Genomic DNA, 17,298 nt, shown 5'->3' on the forward strand with positions numbered 1-17,298 from the left:
AGAAGAGAGAATTAGTGATATAGAAGACCAAATGATGGAGAATAAAGAAGCTGAGGAAAAAGAGAGATAAACAACTACTGGATCATGAGGGAAGAATTCAAGAGATAAGTGATACCATAAGATGAAACAATATTAGAATAATTGGGATCCCAGAAGAAGAAGAAAGAGAGGGGCAGAAGGTATATTGGAGCAAATAATAGCAGAGAACTTCCCTAATTTGGGGGAGGAAACAGGTATCAAGATCCAGGAGGCACAGAGAAGCCCCTTAAAATCAATAAAAATAGTTCAACACCCCGACATCTAAAAGTCTCAGAGACAGAGAGAAATCCTGAAAACAGCTCAGGACAAGAGGTCTGTAACCAAAATGGTAGAAATATTAGATTGGCAGGAGACCTATCCACAGAGACCTGGCAGGCCAGAAAGGACTGGCATGATATATTCAGAGCACTAAACAAGAAAAATATGCAGCTAAGAATACTACATCCAGCTAGGGTGTCATTGAAAATAGGAGAGATAAAAAGCTTCCAGGACAAACAAAAACTAAAAGAATTTGTGAACACCAAACCAGCCCTACAAGAAATACTGAAAGGGGTCCTCTAAGCAAACAGAGAGCCTAAAAGTAACACAGACCAGAAAGGAACAGACACAATATACAGTAACAGTCACCTTACAGGCAATATAATGGCACTAAATTCATATCTTTCAACAGTTCTCCTGAATGTAAATGGGCTAAATGCCCCAATCAAAAGACACAGGGTATCAGATTGGATAAAAAAGCAAGACCCATAGATATGCTGTCTGCAAGAGATTCATTTTAGACCCAAAGAGAACTTCAGATTGAAAATTAGGGGATGGAAAATAATTTACCATGCTAACGGGCATCAAAAGAAAGCTGGGGTGTCAATCCTTATATCAGACAAATCAGATTTCAAACCAAAGACTATAATAACAGATGAGGAAAGACACTATATCCTACTTAAAGGGTCTATCCAACAAGAAGATCTAACAATTTTAAATATCTATGCCCCTAACACTGGAGCAGCCAATTATATAAGCAAATTAATAACAAAAAATCAAAGAAACACATTGACAATAATACAGTAATAATAGGGGATTTTAACACCCCCCTCACTGAAATGGACAGATCATCTAAGCAAAAGATCAACAAGGAAATAAAGGCTTTAAATGACACACTGGACCAGATGGACTTCACAGATATATTCAGAACATTTCTTCCAAAAGCAACAGAATACACATTCTTCTCTAGTGCCCATGGAACATTCTCCAGAATAGATCACATCTTGGGTCACAAATCAGATCTCAACTGGTACCAAAAGTTTGGGTTCATTCCTTGCATATTTTTGGACCACAGTGCTTTGAAACTAGAACTCAATCACAAGAGGAAAGTTGGAAAGACCTCAAATACATGGAGGATAAAGAGCATCCTACTAAAGGATGAATGGGTCAACCAGGAAATTAAAGAAGAATTTAAAAAATTCATGGAAACAAATGAAAATGAAAACACAACTGTTCAAAATCTTTGGGACACAGCAAAGGCTGTCCTAAGAGGAAAGTACATAGCACTATAAGCCTTTCTCAAGAAACAAGAACGGTCTCAAATACACAACCTAACCCTACACCTAAAGGAGCTGGAGAAAGAACAGCACATAAAGCCTAAACCCAGCAGGAGAGGAGAAATAATAAAGATCAGAGCAGAAAACAATGAAATAGAAACCAAAAGAACAGTAGAGTAGATCAACGAAACTAGGAGCTGGTTCTCTGAAAGAATTAATAAGATTGATAAACCCCTGGCCAGATTTATCAAAAAGAAAAGAGAAAGGACCCAAATAAATAAGATCATGAATGAAAGAGGAGAGATCCCAACCAACACCAAAGACATACAAACAATTATAAGAACATATGATGAGCAAGTATATGCCAGCAAATTAGACAATCTGGAAGAAATGGATGCATTCCTAGAGACGTATAAGCTACCAAAACTGAACCAGGAAGAAATAGAAAATCTGAACAGATCCATAACCAGTAAGGAAACTGAAGCAGTAACCAAATTCTCCCAACATACGAGAGCCCAGGGCCAGATGGCTTCCCAGGGGAATTCTACCAAACATTTATTTATTTTTTTTAAAAGATTTTGTTTATTTATTTGACAGAGAGAGACACAGTGAGAGAGGGAACACAAGCAGGGGGAGGGGGAGAGGGCAAAGCAGGCTTCCTGTGAGCAGGGAACCTGATTGAGCCCCAGGGTCCTGGGGGACAATAATCAGACAACAATCCCAGGATCCTGGAATCATGACCTGAGCCAAAGGCAGATACTTAACGACTGAGCCACCCAGGCGCCCCTTACCAAACACTTAAAGAAGATTAATACCTATCCTTCTGAAACTGTTCCAAAAAGTAGAAACGGAAGGAAAACGTCCAAACTCATTTTATGAGGCCAGCATTACCTTGATCCCAAAACCAGACAACGACTCTCTCAAAAAGGAGAATTACAGACCAATATACCTGATGAACATGGATGCAAATATCTCACCAAAATACTAGCCAATAGATCCAACAGTACATTAAAAGGATTATTCACCATAACCAAGTGGGATTTATTCCTGGGCTGCAAGGTTGGTTCAACATCCACAAATCAATCAATGTGATACAATACATTAATAAAAGAAAGAACAAGAACCATATGCAGAAAAAGTATTTGACAAAGTACAGCATCCTTTCTTGATTAAAACTATTCACAGTGTAGGCCATTGGTGGGAATGCAAGCTGGTGCAGTAACTCTGGAAAACAGTATGGAGGTTCCTCAAAAAGTTGAAAATAGAGCTACCGACGATCCAGCAATTGCACTACTGGGTATTTACCCCAAAGATACAAATGTAGGGATCTGAAGGGATATGTGCACCCCGATGTTTATAGCAGCAATGTTCACAATAGCCAAACTGTGGAAAGAGCCAAGATGTCCATCGACAGATGAATGGATAAAGAAGATGTGGTATATACACATACACACACACACACACACACACACACACACACACACACAATGGAATATTATGCAGCCATCAAAAAGAATGAAATCTTGCCATTTGCAGTGACGTGGATGGAACTGGAGGTGTTATGCTGAGCAAAATAAGTCAATCAGAGAAAGATGTATCATATGACCTCACTGATATGAGGAATTCTTAATCTCAGGAAACAAACTGAGGGTTGCTGGAGTGGTGGGGGGTGGGAGGGATGGGGTGGCTGGGTGATGGACACTGGGGAGTGTATGTGCTATGGTGAACGCTGTGAATTGTGCAAGACTGTTGAATCACAGATCTGTACTTCTGAAACAAATAATATATTATATGTTAAAAAAAAAGAAGAAGATAGCAGGAGGGGAAGAATGAATGGGGGTAAATCGGAGGGGGAGATGAACCATGAGAGACAATGGACTCTGAAAAACAAACTGAGGGTTCTAGAGGGGAGGGGGGTGGGAGACTGGGTTAGCCTGGTGATAGGTATTAAAGAGGGCACATTCTGCATGGAGCACTGGGTGTTATACGCAAACAATGAATCATGGAACACTACATCAAAAACTAATGATGTAATGTATGGTGATTAAGATAACATAATATAAAAAAAATTCACAATGTAGGAATAGAGGGTACATACCTCAATATTATAAAAAGCCATCTATGAAAAATCCACAGCAAATATCATTCTCAGTGGGGAAAAACTGAGATCTTTTCCCATAAGATCGGGAACATGGCAGGGATGTCCACTATCACCACTGCTATTCAACATAGTCCTAGAAGTCCTAGCCTCAGCAATCAGACAACAAAAAGAAATAAAACACATCTGAATCGGCAAAGAAGTCAAACTTTCACTCTTTGCAGATGATATGATACTTTATGTGGAAAACCCAAAAGACTCCACCCCAAAATGGCTAGAACTCATACAGGAATTCAGTAAAGTGGCGGGATATAAAATCAATGCACAGAAATCAGTTGCATTTCTATACACCAACAACAAGACAGAAGAAAGAGAAATTAAGGAGTCGATCTCATTTACAATTGCACCCAAAACCATAAGATACTTAGGAATAAATCTAACCAAAGAGGCAAAGAATCTGTACTCAGAAAACTATAGAATACTCATGAAAGAAATTGAGGAAGACACAAAGAAATGGAAAAATGTTCCATGCTCATGGATTGGAAGAACAAATATTGTGAAGATGTCTATGCTACCTAGAGCAATCTACACATTTAATGCAATCCCTATAAAAATACCATCCACTTTTTTCAAAGAAATGGAACAAATAATGCATAGAATTTGTGTGGAACCAGAAAAGAACCCAAAGAGCCAGAGGAATGTTGAAATAGAAAAGCAAAGCTGGTGGCATCACAATTCCAGACTTCAAGCTCTATTACAAAGCTGTCATCATCAAGACAGTATGGTACTGGCACAAAAACAGACACATAGATCAATGGAACAGAACAGAGAGCCTAGAAATGGACCCTCAACTCTATGGTCAACTAATCTTCAACAAAGCAGGAAAGAATGTCCAATGGAAAGAAGACAGTCTCTTCAACAATTGGTGTTGGGAAAATTGGACAGCCACATGCAGAAGAATGAAACTGGACCATTTCCTTACACCACACACAAAAATAGACTCAAAATGGATGAAAGACCTAAATGTGAGACAGGAATCCATCAAAATCCTTGAGGAGAACACAGGCATCAATCTCTTTGACCTCAGCGGCAGCAACTTCTTCCTAGCCTAGAAACATCGCCAAAGGCAAGGGAAGCAAGGGCAAAAATGAACTATTGGGACTTCATCAAGATAAAAAGATTTTGTACAGCAAAGGAAACAGTCAACAAACCAAAAGACAACTGACAGAATGGGAGAAGAGATTTGCAAATGACATACGAGATAAAGGGCTAGATCCAAAATCTATAAAGAACTTATCAAACTCAACACCCAAAGAACAAAGAATCCAATCAAGAAATGGGCAGAAGACATAAACAGACATTTTTCCAAAGAAGACATACAAATGGCCAACAGACACATGTAAAAATGCTCAACATCACTCGGCATCAGGGAAATCCAAATCAAAACTTCAATGAGATACCACCTCACACCAGTCAGAATGGCTAAAATTAACAAGTCAGGAAGCAACAGATGTTGGCGAGGATGCAGAGAAAGGGGAACCCTCCTACACTGTTGGTGGGAATGCAAGCTGGTGCAGCCACTCTGGAAAAACAGTATGGAGGTCAGAAAATTGAAAATATAGCTACTCTATGACCCAGCAATTGCACTACTGGGTATTTACCCCAAAGATTTAAATGTAGTGATCTGAAGGGGCACATGCACCCCAATGTTTATAGCAGCAATGTCCACAATAGCCAAACTATGGAAAGAGCCACGATGTCCATCAACAGATGAATGGATAAAAGAAGAAGTGGTATATATATATATAATGGAATATTATGCAGCCATCAAAAAATGAAATCTTGGCATTTGCAACAATGTGGTTCGAACTAGAGTGTGTTATGCTAAGTGAAATAAGTCAATCAGAGAAAGACAATTAGCATATGATCTCACTGATATGAGGAATTTGAGAAACAAGACAGTGGATCATATGGGAAGGGAGGGAAAAATGAAACAAGATGAAACCAGAGAGGGAGACAAATCAGAAGAGAATCTTAATCTCAGGAAACAAACTGAGGGTTGCTGGAGTGGAGGTGGGTGGGAGGGATGGGGTGGCTGGGTGATGGGCACTGGGGAGGGTATGTGCTATGGTGAGTGCTGTGAATTGTGTAAGACTGATGAATCACAGACCTGTACCCCTGAAACAAATCATACATTATATGTTAATAAAAAATAAAATAAATAAATAAATATAAATTACATATATATAATTATTTTATATTTGATTTTTGTTGATACGCTTACCTGAAAAAGGTGGAAGCAGACTACTTAAATATGGAACTTTCATCTTCTTTTTTAAACTCAGTAGAAAGGGAGTCAGAAAACATATTAACTTTAGGTATCCTATCCCTCTTCTGATTTCTTTTTTCTTCTCAAAGTGTTTTTGAATAATCTTTTTCTGAAGATATAATCTTTGCTGTAGTTTCTGGTAGGTACAAATATCAAGATGATCTTGATTACATTTTATAGCATTTGTAAGCCAATAGGCTGTTTCAAATATAAAAACATTTTCATACTGTTGAACTTGTGTGGTACTGAATGTTAATTTTAGCATAGTGTTTTCAGCATATTTCATAAAAACAGCTTTTTCTTCAGGGCCATTGGGGTTATATGTTGGATCTTCATTCATGTCTTCATCATAGATTCCATTAAAGTCTGGATCCTTCGTAATATCAATCAGACCTTAACAGTAAAAGAAAAAAAAATGTAGATAGTGAAAACATCATACTTGGCTTCTGTATAAATAGAGGAGATTGAACACCGGGTTTCATCTTGAAATCCTACTAACGTGACAATAAAGAAATAATGAGATGCCAAAAAATTTGTTAAAGATGAAAAGCACATGGATGAGCGGTAACCATGCAGAATAAAGAAAGATGAAAGCTTGTAGAATTAGAATAGATTTCCATTCCCTTTGGAGGCAAGAAACACAATGTAAGTCCCATATTTAATCAGGGTAACTATGGTCAACTAATCTTCAACAAAGCAGGAAAGAATGTCCAATGGAAAAAAGACAGTCTCCTCAACAAATGGTGTTGGGAAAATTGGACAGCCAATGTGATCTCCCTTTAAGCAGGAATTCAGCTTTTCACTTGGCTAAAAGTATAATTTGCTTTTTCAAGCCTTCTATTACACATTTCTTTTTTTTTGCTGATATCAGAAGCTAAACATATACAATAGAGAACTTTCCTGCTAACTAATTGTGATGAAATAAATAAGAATTAAAACTTGATTTTACTCTTAGTGACAAATTTCCCGTTACATTTTCTTCCTATTTATAATGAAATTAAGGACTTCCTTGTTGTCAAATTGTCTTTTTAAGGACAGTTACACTTAAAATGTTACCCTTAATCTAAGCTTGAGAAAACTGCATAGAATCATAAAATGTCTTGATAGAAAATGTGGAGTCTGTAACATATGTGACTTAAAAGTGCAAATGATAGATCAAAGTGCCTCCCTTTCTTTTTCCTTTTTGTCCTTCCTCAAATCTATTAAAAAAAAACAATAAAAGCCAGAATATACTTGGATTTTTAAATGGCCAATATGATTCACTTCCCTTTTGCAAAAGTTAAATTAAGAAATTATAAAGAAATTAAAGTATTTCTGAAAAGTATTAAAGTATTTCTAAAAGAATCTGAACATAAGCCAGAGTATTTGCTGACATCTCTAAAACTTTGGAGCCTGAGGTGGCTGGAGCCAATAGGCAAAGTCAATTCTTCTCACCAAGAAAGGCAGTAAGTTGGAAGGACGTGGAACCTCTCTGACCGACAGGTCCTAGTGTTAGAATTAACCCTCCCTCCCCCAACAAGGGGAGGAGGCTTAGAAATTGGAAGCACGTGGTACCTCTGAGGACCGGTCCTAGCGTTAGAATTACAAAAAAAAAAAAAAAAAAAGGAGGGGGAGGAGCAGAAAAGATTGGTTCAAAGTCTGATTAACGTGCAGTGACACCCCCAGATCGCCTTCCCCCGATAGCACAACCCCTCCCCTTCTCTAAAAGGTTTGAGCAGCTGAGCTGAAAACCGGGAACAGTGAGAGTCTGCGCGCTGGAGAGAGATCCAAAGCCCCTTCCCCTCCTCTGGCCCAGGACTTGCCCTCCAACCAGGCAGGAGACTGCAGGAAACAGATCGATCAAAGAGGAAAGACCTACAGATAGAGCATTTAGGAAGAAGCTCCCCAGTGAAAGGACGAGGTTTCTTTCTGATCCCACTACAGTGCAGTGTACCAGTGAGCAAGCCCTGTTCCTGCCGCACTCCTAAATGAGAACAAACTGCGAGCATCTCCACACAGGTGAGGAGAACCTCTCAGGTGAAAAGACAGGGACTTGAATTTGGGCAGAGACGGCAAGGGGGAAGAGGAGGAAGGGAGAGGAGGAAAGCCGCGAAGGGAGGGGAGGGAAGGGGAAGCGAGGGGTGGAGGAGGCAGCGGGGCGGGGCAGAGTGGCGGAGGGCTGAGAATGGGGGAAAGGATTTTAGAAAGCCCTAACGGAAAGTGCCTAGAAAAGAATCAACCAGTTTAGATAGAAAGAGGAGACTGACGGTGTGGAGAGAGACAGCTCTAAGGGAAAAAATGGAATTGCTGCACCACCTGATATTTGACTTTACTGAGAGGAGCTGGAAGTGGAATTGGAAAACTTAGCTAATTTTTTTAAATGACACAGTTCATGTCCCCAAAAATAAAGTTATTAAAGAAAGGAAATGTGATCACAACACGTTATGCAAATCATATGTACAAAGTCATAATAAAGTAAAAAAACGAGAAAGGATTTAATAAAAAAAACTGGATATAACTAAATTTGGAGGATGAAGAAGAAGAAACACAAGACTCCATTGTTTTAACCTCTATGTTAATTTCTTTTAGTCTTATCTTCTGCCCTGCTTTTGCTCCTGAACTCGATTCTTTCTCAATGCCTAATACATGTCTTTATCTGAAGGTCACAGAAACACTCCTAAACTAAATTCATCCTTCCTCTCCCCCAAATCTGCTTTCTTTCTTTTGTGGTTAATGCTACTATTTTTCTATCAGTTCCTCAAACTGGAAACTCTAGAGTCTCCTTCATTTCCTTTTCTCTCACACTTTGTTATCAACTGCTTAATTTCCACATGTATTGAAAGTTTACATTGTGCCAAGCACAGTATGAGGTGCTGAGGAATTTAAAGAAGAAAAAGACCTACTTTTCTGTGCTCTTGAGGAGGAACTTAAGGGCTAATAAGGGAGACAGATGAAATCAGTAATTTCAATACAAAAATGATATAGTGTGCATAGAAGAGAGGAGGCTGTATCTGAATCAAGTCTTGAGAAATGAGTAGCAATAACCTGGGGAAGAATGTGGAAGAATGAGGTGAAGTGGCAGGGAGAAGCCATTACAGATAAAGGACAGGGAATGAGCAGAGGCATGAAGAAAAACAACAAAAACCATTTCACTTTACCAGTTGTGAATTTTATAGATAGATAGATAGATAGATAGATAGATAGATAGATAGATAGATATGTATGTATTTTAACTAAAAGTCATCCCCTCCACATTTTTCTATCACAAGAATATGTTTTCTTTCTTTCCCCTCATCCCACAAACCTAATGTAATAAATCAGAGAAGCCAAGAATTCCTCAGATCAAGAAACCCTCCATAATTAGAATCCCCTACATGGGGCGCCTGGGTGGCTCAGTCATTAAGCGTCTGCCTTTGGCTCATGTTATGATCCCAGGGTCCTGGGATCGATCCCTGCATTGGGCTCCCTGCTAGGCGGGAAGCCTGCTTCTCCCTCTCCCACTCCCCCTGCTTGTGTTCCTTCTCTCACTGTGTCTCTCTCTGTCAAATAAATAAAATCTTTAAAAAATAAAATTAAATTAAATTAAAATAAAATAAAATCCCCTACAGAAAACTGGAAATATGACCAGATTTTGGTGTGCTCTGTTCTCTACAGCTGTTGCTACTGTTTTTTTTTTTTTAAAGTGGTGTTTGCTGGTTGTTTTATAAATTGCAAATCGGAGAGGTAAATAAAGTTTAACATGGCCAGACTGATTCTTAGCCATCTGCCCTCCTAGAAAAAGAGTTGGCCTCCTGCAAAGTTCCTTGGAAATCCACATTAGCACAATGTTTAAGGCAATGACATGGTCATTTACAAGGCTTGAACCCAATCTCCCAGTCATGGCAGTGCCATTTCTCCAAATATGAGTGATGATCTAGAACTTATTGCTGTTAGCTTGTCATCATATAGCTACAACTACAAGGCTTGGATCCCAGTTCTCTGATCAAGTCAATGGAGGAGTGGTATTCCTTCTCTACCTCAAACACTGAGGAGGATAGGGCTGGAGCCAAGTTTCCATGAGTCACACTGTATATCAGACACCTTTTGTTCTCTATCTCACTTCCTCCTAGACTGTATTTTTCACTCCAGCTGTTGTTGCATTGACCAGCTTCACAAAAACATAACCTGAATGTGCTTTGCTTCTGACGCACCACATGGTTCTTATTTTTGCCCTGGGACTTCCCTACCACTGCTGTGTTAGACTTTTGATGGAACCCATCCAGTCATTCTGATGCATGAACAAATCTAGAGTGTGAGGGCGTTGACCAACAGAGAAGAGGAGCCAGGGGATACATACTGCCCTCTTCTATCCCTTGGGTTGACAACTCTGAAATGTATTCTATGGGACTCCTCAGAGAGTCCCTACAAAATGGACCTCCATGGCCCAAGGGGTGAAAACTCAGCAGCACATCCTTGGATTGATGTTCCCTCCTTTTCTATTCACTTTTCCTGTCCCTCACTTCTGTTCTTTGGAGTCATTTCCCATAAACTACCCTGACTTTAGCCCTCATTTCAGGCTCTAATTTGGGGGTAACCTAGGCTAATACACATTGCTCTTGTATCTGGCCTCTGACCTGGTGTTTCCTTGATCATGCAGCATAAAAGCCTCACAGCCTGAGTCTGGGTTCCTGTCCCCAAGTCCAACACTTGGCCCTGCAAGATTTCACAGTGATGCTTCGGATGTGGTACATGATGGGGAACCCATACCTGTTCCCGCTTCTGTGAGTTTCCCCCATACATGTCTTGTGTGTGTTCTGCTTGGTCATTCACTATTGTTTGCACTATACCATTATCGCAGTGCCCGAAGCATATTTAGTGGTAAATCAGGTGGAAATGAACCACTTTTATCGGAATTGTACATGTAACTGGGAAAAAAATTATCTGAATCTAAAAAGGGCATGTTGTTTCCTTACCAGTCTAATTTCTCAACTCTGGCCTTTGCCTGGCTTGACAAATACCAGGTGGGAATGATGGTTCCAAGTAATCTTTGTAAAAAGGGAAGAAAAGCAAACCCAATTTTTGTCAGGATTGTCAAGTCTCAAACATCATTGGAAACCACTATCAATTCCTGCTGATCCTTAATCTCCATGGAGCTCAAATCTTCACAAAGCTCCTGCCATCATCTCGGTCAGGAAGGGCAAACCATGCAGCTTAGTTTTCCAGACACATTTTGGCTAATTCGATTAAAGAGAGACTTCATCTGGCTTGTGCATTGTTTCCTGCTGTCTTCCAGTGATTAGCCAATGAATCATTTGACAACTTCCAGGATAGAAGAGTCATCATCTACCAAAAGGACATCTTAATTTAGCTATATTTTGTTTATATTACCTGAGCTATCCTTGGAGGTCCTATACTACCAGTAATGATAGTACTTCTGGGCAAACACTAACATATTTTTAAGACTTTGGCTGTGCCATATTCTCTTCAATAATGCATCTACATAATGCCAAAATGTTAGTGTCCTTTAAGAGGGAACTGTCAAGGGAACACAGAAATGAATGGAATTCACTCGATATTACTGGCAATACTTTGCATTTCTTCAACCTTATCACCTCAAGGACCTGAACAACAAGAAAGGATTTGTTAGTTCCAGTTCCAGCTATAATCTTCTAGAAGCTACTGACCCTCCAATCCTATGGTACTCTGCACTTAGCCAGGTGGCATTAGCTTTTACTCCATCGACATCACAGATTGATTGAGTAATTCTCTCCCAGAGGAGAATTTCTGCCTTATACTCACTACACTCGGGGCCTGTTCTCAACAGAAGTTGATTACCCTGCATGGAAATGAGAGCTATTAGCTATCTAAACTCTCCTTGAGACACAGAAGTACCGTCTTCAAGAGACTGTACTGCTTGCTGGTACGCTAAGGCAACATATCTGAAAACCCAACGCAAGTGAATCAGGCTGCCTGACTGTCATCAAGCAAATCTTATTCTCAGGTACTTGAACTTCACAGCAGTCCAGCCTCAGAAACAGTAAATAGTATGGGTAGCAAACCCACACTTCTGTGGTTCAGGTCCTACCCAAGATTCAGGAGTGTTCGGTGATGTGTATCACTGAAGATGGTGGTCGGGAATAACTGCCCAGTTGTAGCCATTGTACCTAAACATCATCCTGACTGGACATGTTTGCTGAGGAGCTGCTCCCTCAGTTCACAATTACTAAATCCCTCTGGAACATCCCTGTTAGACTTAATTTCCAACCTGATCAACTGGTAATGGTAGAAATCCCCTCAAGGGGTGTCATTTGGAGGCGCCTGAGTGGCTCAGTTGGATAAGCAGCCAACTCTTGATTTTGGCTCAGGTCATGACCTCGGGGTCGTGGGATGGAGCTGGAACATCAGGCTCCACGTTCAGTGGGGAGTCTGCTTCTCCCTCTGCCTCGCCCCCCACCCCAGGCTCATGCTTCTTCTCTCTCAAATACATAAATCTTTAAAAAAGAGAGAGGTGTAATTTAATTCAATTAATTTAACTCAATTTAACAAATATTAGTTGATGCCTACTTTGTGTCAGGGACTGTCTTAGGCACAAAACATACAGGGATAAACAAGGCAGGTAAGGGTTTTTTTTCATGGAGCTTTTATGTAAGCTTACTGCTAACTTGTTTTTTGTTTTTTTTTTTGGCTAACTTGTTCTTAACATCAGCTTATTTTTGTGTCTTAGCTAGAAATAAAAACTCAGTGAAAATTTGTAAAATGAATAAATCAAACTAGAGCCCTTTATGAACACATATATGTACATTTTGTATGTTGTGTGTGTATAATTTTTGATTTAGCTATCAATGACAGAGAAGGAAAAGAATAAGAAAACAATGAAACAACTGCATGAAACTACCTTACCATATTAGCTGTATTAAATATTCAAAAGGTCACAATTCTTCCACATCTTATTGAGAAGCTAAGAAACCACTGATTTTGTTCTCAAGGTATTTGCTTTAGTAACCAGACTTACATTGACAAACTAAAGTTGTTTTCAGGTAATTTTCTCCCCAGTTACATGTACCATTCAGATAAAAAGTGGTTCATTTCCACCTGATCTACCATTAAGAGCTTCTGTTATTAGTTCTATTTAGCCAAGGGAAATCTGGCTAATTAGGGGAGAATATTAATCCTTTTCATCCTTAGTGAGGTTATGCGGAAACTTATTAAGATTATGAATAAAAAACTGAATAAAAATTGAAAATATTGTATTTTGAATATCAACCTCCTTAAAGTGCAGCCAATTTAAATGCAATACACAAATCAACAGATCTGTTCTCAGACTAGTCAAGAAAGGAAATGTCTGAGTGACATTTTATTCCTGAAGGACAAACTGTCATCCTTTTTTAGTTTCAGGCGAGATTAAAATCTATGTAAAATCTATTGCTGTGCTCCCTCAAGTGAAATTCTAACACATTTTTTACCAGAATTGAGACTTATTTTCAAGCCTGTGCCCACAAACTGTGGAAATCTACTTAGAAAATGATTAGCTATATTTAATCAATGAAAGCAGTTGGGAACACTGAACCACTCATTTCCCAATTTACTCCCCATTCCACTTGGCCTACTACAAAGGAACTTAGGGGATTTTTTTTTTTTAATAGCTCAATAAAACATTTACATATATTGGGGAGATGCACCAGGATTTAGTGGTATCTGTTGTAAATATACAGGCTTTAGAGAAATATGGCTCTCAGAAGGAAGGAATTTAAAAGTTAGGTGAATCAAGAACAAATACTTATTAAACCAAATGCTACTAAAATACCAAAGCTTAGATTGCTGATGCACATCTATCCTTCACTTCAATTTTCCTGTCATTCATTTTTGAGGTTTATAAAAATGTCAATGTAGATGACTAGCCAACCTGGCAGTCATTTCTTTTCCAAGTTTGGAGATTTTTCTCAGTGCACTCAAATTCTACTCTTGGCTCTATTACTGATTTTCCTACTTAGGCTCTGTAAGACAAGGAGTATAAACAGAAAACTCCAACTGAGACAAAGATAAATTACTTTTAAATTAAAAAGATGGCTTCCAATAAAAATAAAGCATGTTAGATTCTCTTACCTGCAGAACTAAACTCTGCAAAAATATCTTTATGTGTTTGAGGCTTCCCATCTGGATCAATGTCCATGATAGTACGCCACAATTCAGAGAATCTGGCGCGTTTTTCTTTGGGCATGTATATTCCATGCCACAGTGCTTTCAGCATGTAGTCAATATTGATCAGAATTTGCCCAATTCTGGTATCATAATAAGCTGGTGGTAATTGACAAGAAGAACTCTGATCATAGTTAGCTTCTAAACTGATTGAGGGAATTTGATTTAAGCAATAAATTCCAACAGTCAACTCCCTTATGATTTGATGGACTTCTCTATAGTCTAAGAGGGCAGTAGGGTCCACAGGAGTCAGCAGGATGGCAGTGGAGAAACCTACATTATTCATTTGAGTCATAATTCCACATGGGAGGTCCATTTGAGAGCAGATGTCATCTTTGGCAGACAACCAGCTGACTAGGGCAGTAGTTAGCAACTCTTGTACTTCACTCCGATCATATTTTTCAAAAAAAGCAGAAGCATTTCTCTGTACTGCTAAGTTTTCCAGGTAGGTTTCTTCATCTTGAGTTTGATCAAGTCTAGGTAATCCTTTTTTGGGCAATCTTAACATTTCTTACTAATTGTAGGTGGCCTTTCTGAAGTTTCTGCAATGAACCATAAAGGAAAAGACAGGCAATGAAATTTGTCATGGTAATGAAGCTGGATTTCTCAAATAAATCTGTACCTTTATCTTTATTAGGTTGTTTCATGGTCAGCTATGATAGTTTTCAATCTTTTTTGAATAACATTTTTAACAATTGAGGTGTACTTGTCATAAACATTAGTTTGAGGTCTACAACACAATGATTAAATATTTGTATATATTTTGAAATGATCACAATAAGTCTAGCTAACATCATCACCATCCATAGTTATGAAATTGTTTTTTGTGATCCCTACTTTTAAGATTTGCTCTCTCAGCAACTTTTCAAAATGCAGTGCAGTATTATTAACTATAGTTGCCATGCTATACAATACATCCCCATGACTTACTTATTTTATAACTGGAGGTTTGTAGTTTTGACTCCCTCCAGCTTCCCCAACCCCCCAATCCCCTCCTCTGGCAACCACCAATCTGTTTCCTGTATTTATGAGCTTGTGTGTGTTTTTAACTCTACATATAAGTGAGATCATACAGTATTTGTCTGTCTTATTTCATTTAGCATAATACCCTAAAGTTCCATCCGTGTAGTTGCAAATAGCAAGATTTCATTCTTGTTTATGGCTGAATATTCCATTGTATACATTTAACCACATTTTCTTTGTCCAGTCATCTGTTGATGGATGCTTAGGTTGTTTCCATATCTAAACTATTCTAAATAATGCTGCAATGAAGATGGAAGTGAATATATCTTTTTGAGTTAATGTTTTCATTTTCTTCAGGTAAAATCCCAGACGTGGAATTGCTGGATCATATGGCAGTTCTATTACGATTTTCAGTCTTAAACTAATTACACCATAAGAAAGTTGAGATTTGAATTAAAACAATTTAAAAAGTGAAATCTTTAAACATTAATCATGTTCTGCTTTTCAAAAGTCAAAAGATACTAAGAAGTATGTCAAAAAGAAATGTTTGTAGAGAAGGTACTGTTGCATACCTATTCTTTTTTGTTGGAGAAGCCTTTTTGTATATGTTTATTTTGTTTTTAGATTTTTTAAAGCAAGAAAATAAAGACCTGCTTAAAAGAAAAGGAACGACAAGAAGAGCCTATTTAACTTTCTGTTTCTATGTAACTAAATGCCTTTCTGTTCTTGGAATAAAAATGATCATAACCACTATTTTTTGAGCGTCTACTATTTGCCCAGCTTTTTATACACACTATTTTACTTATTTCATTTAATTGGCGCCTCTCATGTAGTGATTCTTAACATTTGCCCTGCATCGAAACCACCTAGAGCTTGTTAAAACATTGATGAACCCTGCTTAAGAGTTTCTGATTCAGTCTGTTGGGGTGAGCTGGGTAATTTGCATTTCTGAAAAGTTAGAGGTGATGCTGATGCTGCTAGTTCGGACAGGACACTTGGAGAACCCAACTCTTTGAGGTAGGCGTTGGTACCCATCACTGTGTAGACGCAGAGATGGAGACTAGGAAGGTTACAGAACGTGCCTATGGTTTCACACCTAAAGAATCGGAACCAACCCAGGTCTGGTCCAAGACCTATGACCACATGGACACGAAAGAAGGGAAAGGACAGGGAAGGGAAGAAACCTACTTTGGAATGATTGTTTTCTTGTCCAGGAGAAGGAAGCTGCGTCCACTCTGGTCCCCAGAATATTCGTGGGAGCTGGAGACAGCCGTCGCCCTGAATGGCTTCTCACCTTCAGGAGCCCCTGGTGGGCAAGGGCAAGGAGGAGCCTCTGCAGGTAGGACCTGAGAGGGACTCTCCTGCAGCGACCTCCGGGGAACGCCCGCTCGCCCCGCGCAATTGCGCGGCCCTCCTGGGAGCCCTCCACCTCTGGCCAGAACCCGCGCGCGCGGAAACCCTTGGTCCTCGGGCGAGGACGGCTCGGCCGCCCCGCAAGGGGGCGCCCCTGTGCGCCCTTGAGCAGTGCTTCCGGCCGGCGTGACGCTCGCTTGGCACTGCTGAATTTTCCGAGGTGTCACTGCCCCTCCCTTCCCCTCCCCTCAATCCCGCCTCATGCTCTGAGCACTGTGCTTCCCCATCACTTTTCACTTTCACAATTTGCCTCCACGAAAACGCAAATCCAGAGTGGCAGAGGCGAAGGCGCTAGGTTCCTGAGTTGGAATCCCACCTGCATCATTATTCTTTCACTCAGCAAATATTTACCGAACCCTTATTATGAGCCAGGCACTGTGTGCCGGGACTTGGAGACCTTGGAGAACAGGACAGACACATAAGCTCAAGGGGCTTATAGTTAACACAGATAGTCATAAAATTATATTTAAACAGGTGATAATATGAGATGTAATGACAGCACACGAAAGAAATCAAACGGAGACCAGGGGCTGGGAAAGGCTGCCGGGAGGAAGTGATATTTTAAACAGCCTGGAAGATGACAAAGGGCTATCCAAGCAGAGTTGGAGAAATACCTTTCCAGGGATAGGGAACAACAGGTGATGAAGAATCCAGTTGAGAAGGAAGTTGAACTTTTTGAGAAACCAAACAAAACCTTGCCTAAAGAACTAGAAAGACGATGGGCACAAAATTAGGCCATAGAGGCAGGTGAGGGCCTCATCACCCGG

The 17,298-nt window shown here is 39.6% G+C and overlaps 1 protein-coding gene across 2 annotated transcripts in view; it reads right to left on the reverse strand.

Annotated features, from left to right (window-relative positions):
• Positions 1–14,663, reverse strand: part of ANKAR (ankyrin and armadillo repeat containing) — a 73,289-nt gene extending 58,626 nt beyond the window's left edge. For both annotated transcript variants that reach the window (XM_028124444.2, XM_088021618.1), the window contains exons 1-2: positions 14,063–14,663; positions 5,957–6,394 (exon numbers count right to left, since the gene is read on the reverse strand). In XM_028124444.2, the coding sequence (XP_027980245.1) occupies positions 5,957–6,394; positions 14,063–14,663 (1,039 nt within the window). The remainder of the gene's footprint in view (positions 1–5,956; positions 6,395–14,062) is intronic.
• Between the last annotated feature and the right edge of the window lie 2,635 nt (positions 14,664–17,298).

The sequence above is a fragment of the Eumetopias jubatus genome, unplaced genomic scaffold (genome assembly GCF_037043125.1).
Source record: "Eumetopias jubatus isolate StellerSeaLion01/CBP00866 unplaced genomic scaffold, mEumJub1_p1.0 scaffold_3, whole genome shotgun sequence".
Taxonomy (NCBI): Eukaryota; Metazoa; Chordata; class Mammalia; order Carnivora; family Otariidae; genus Eumetopias; species Eumetopias jubatus.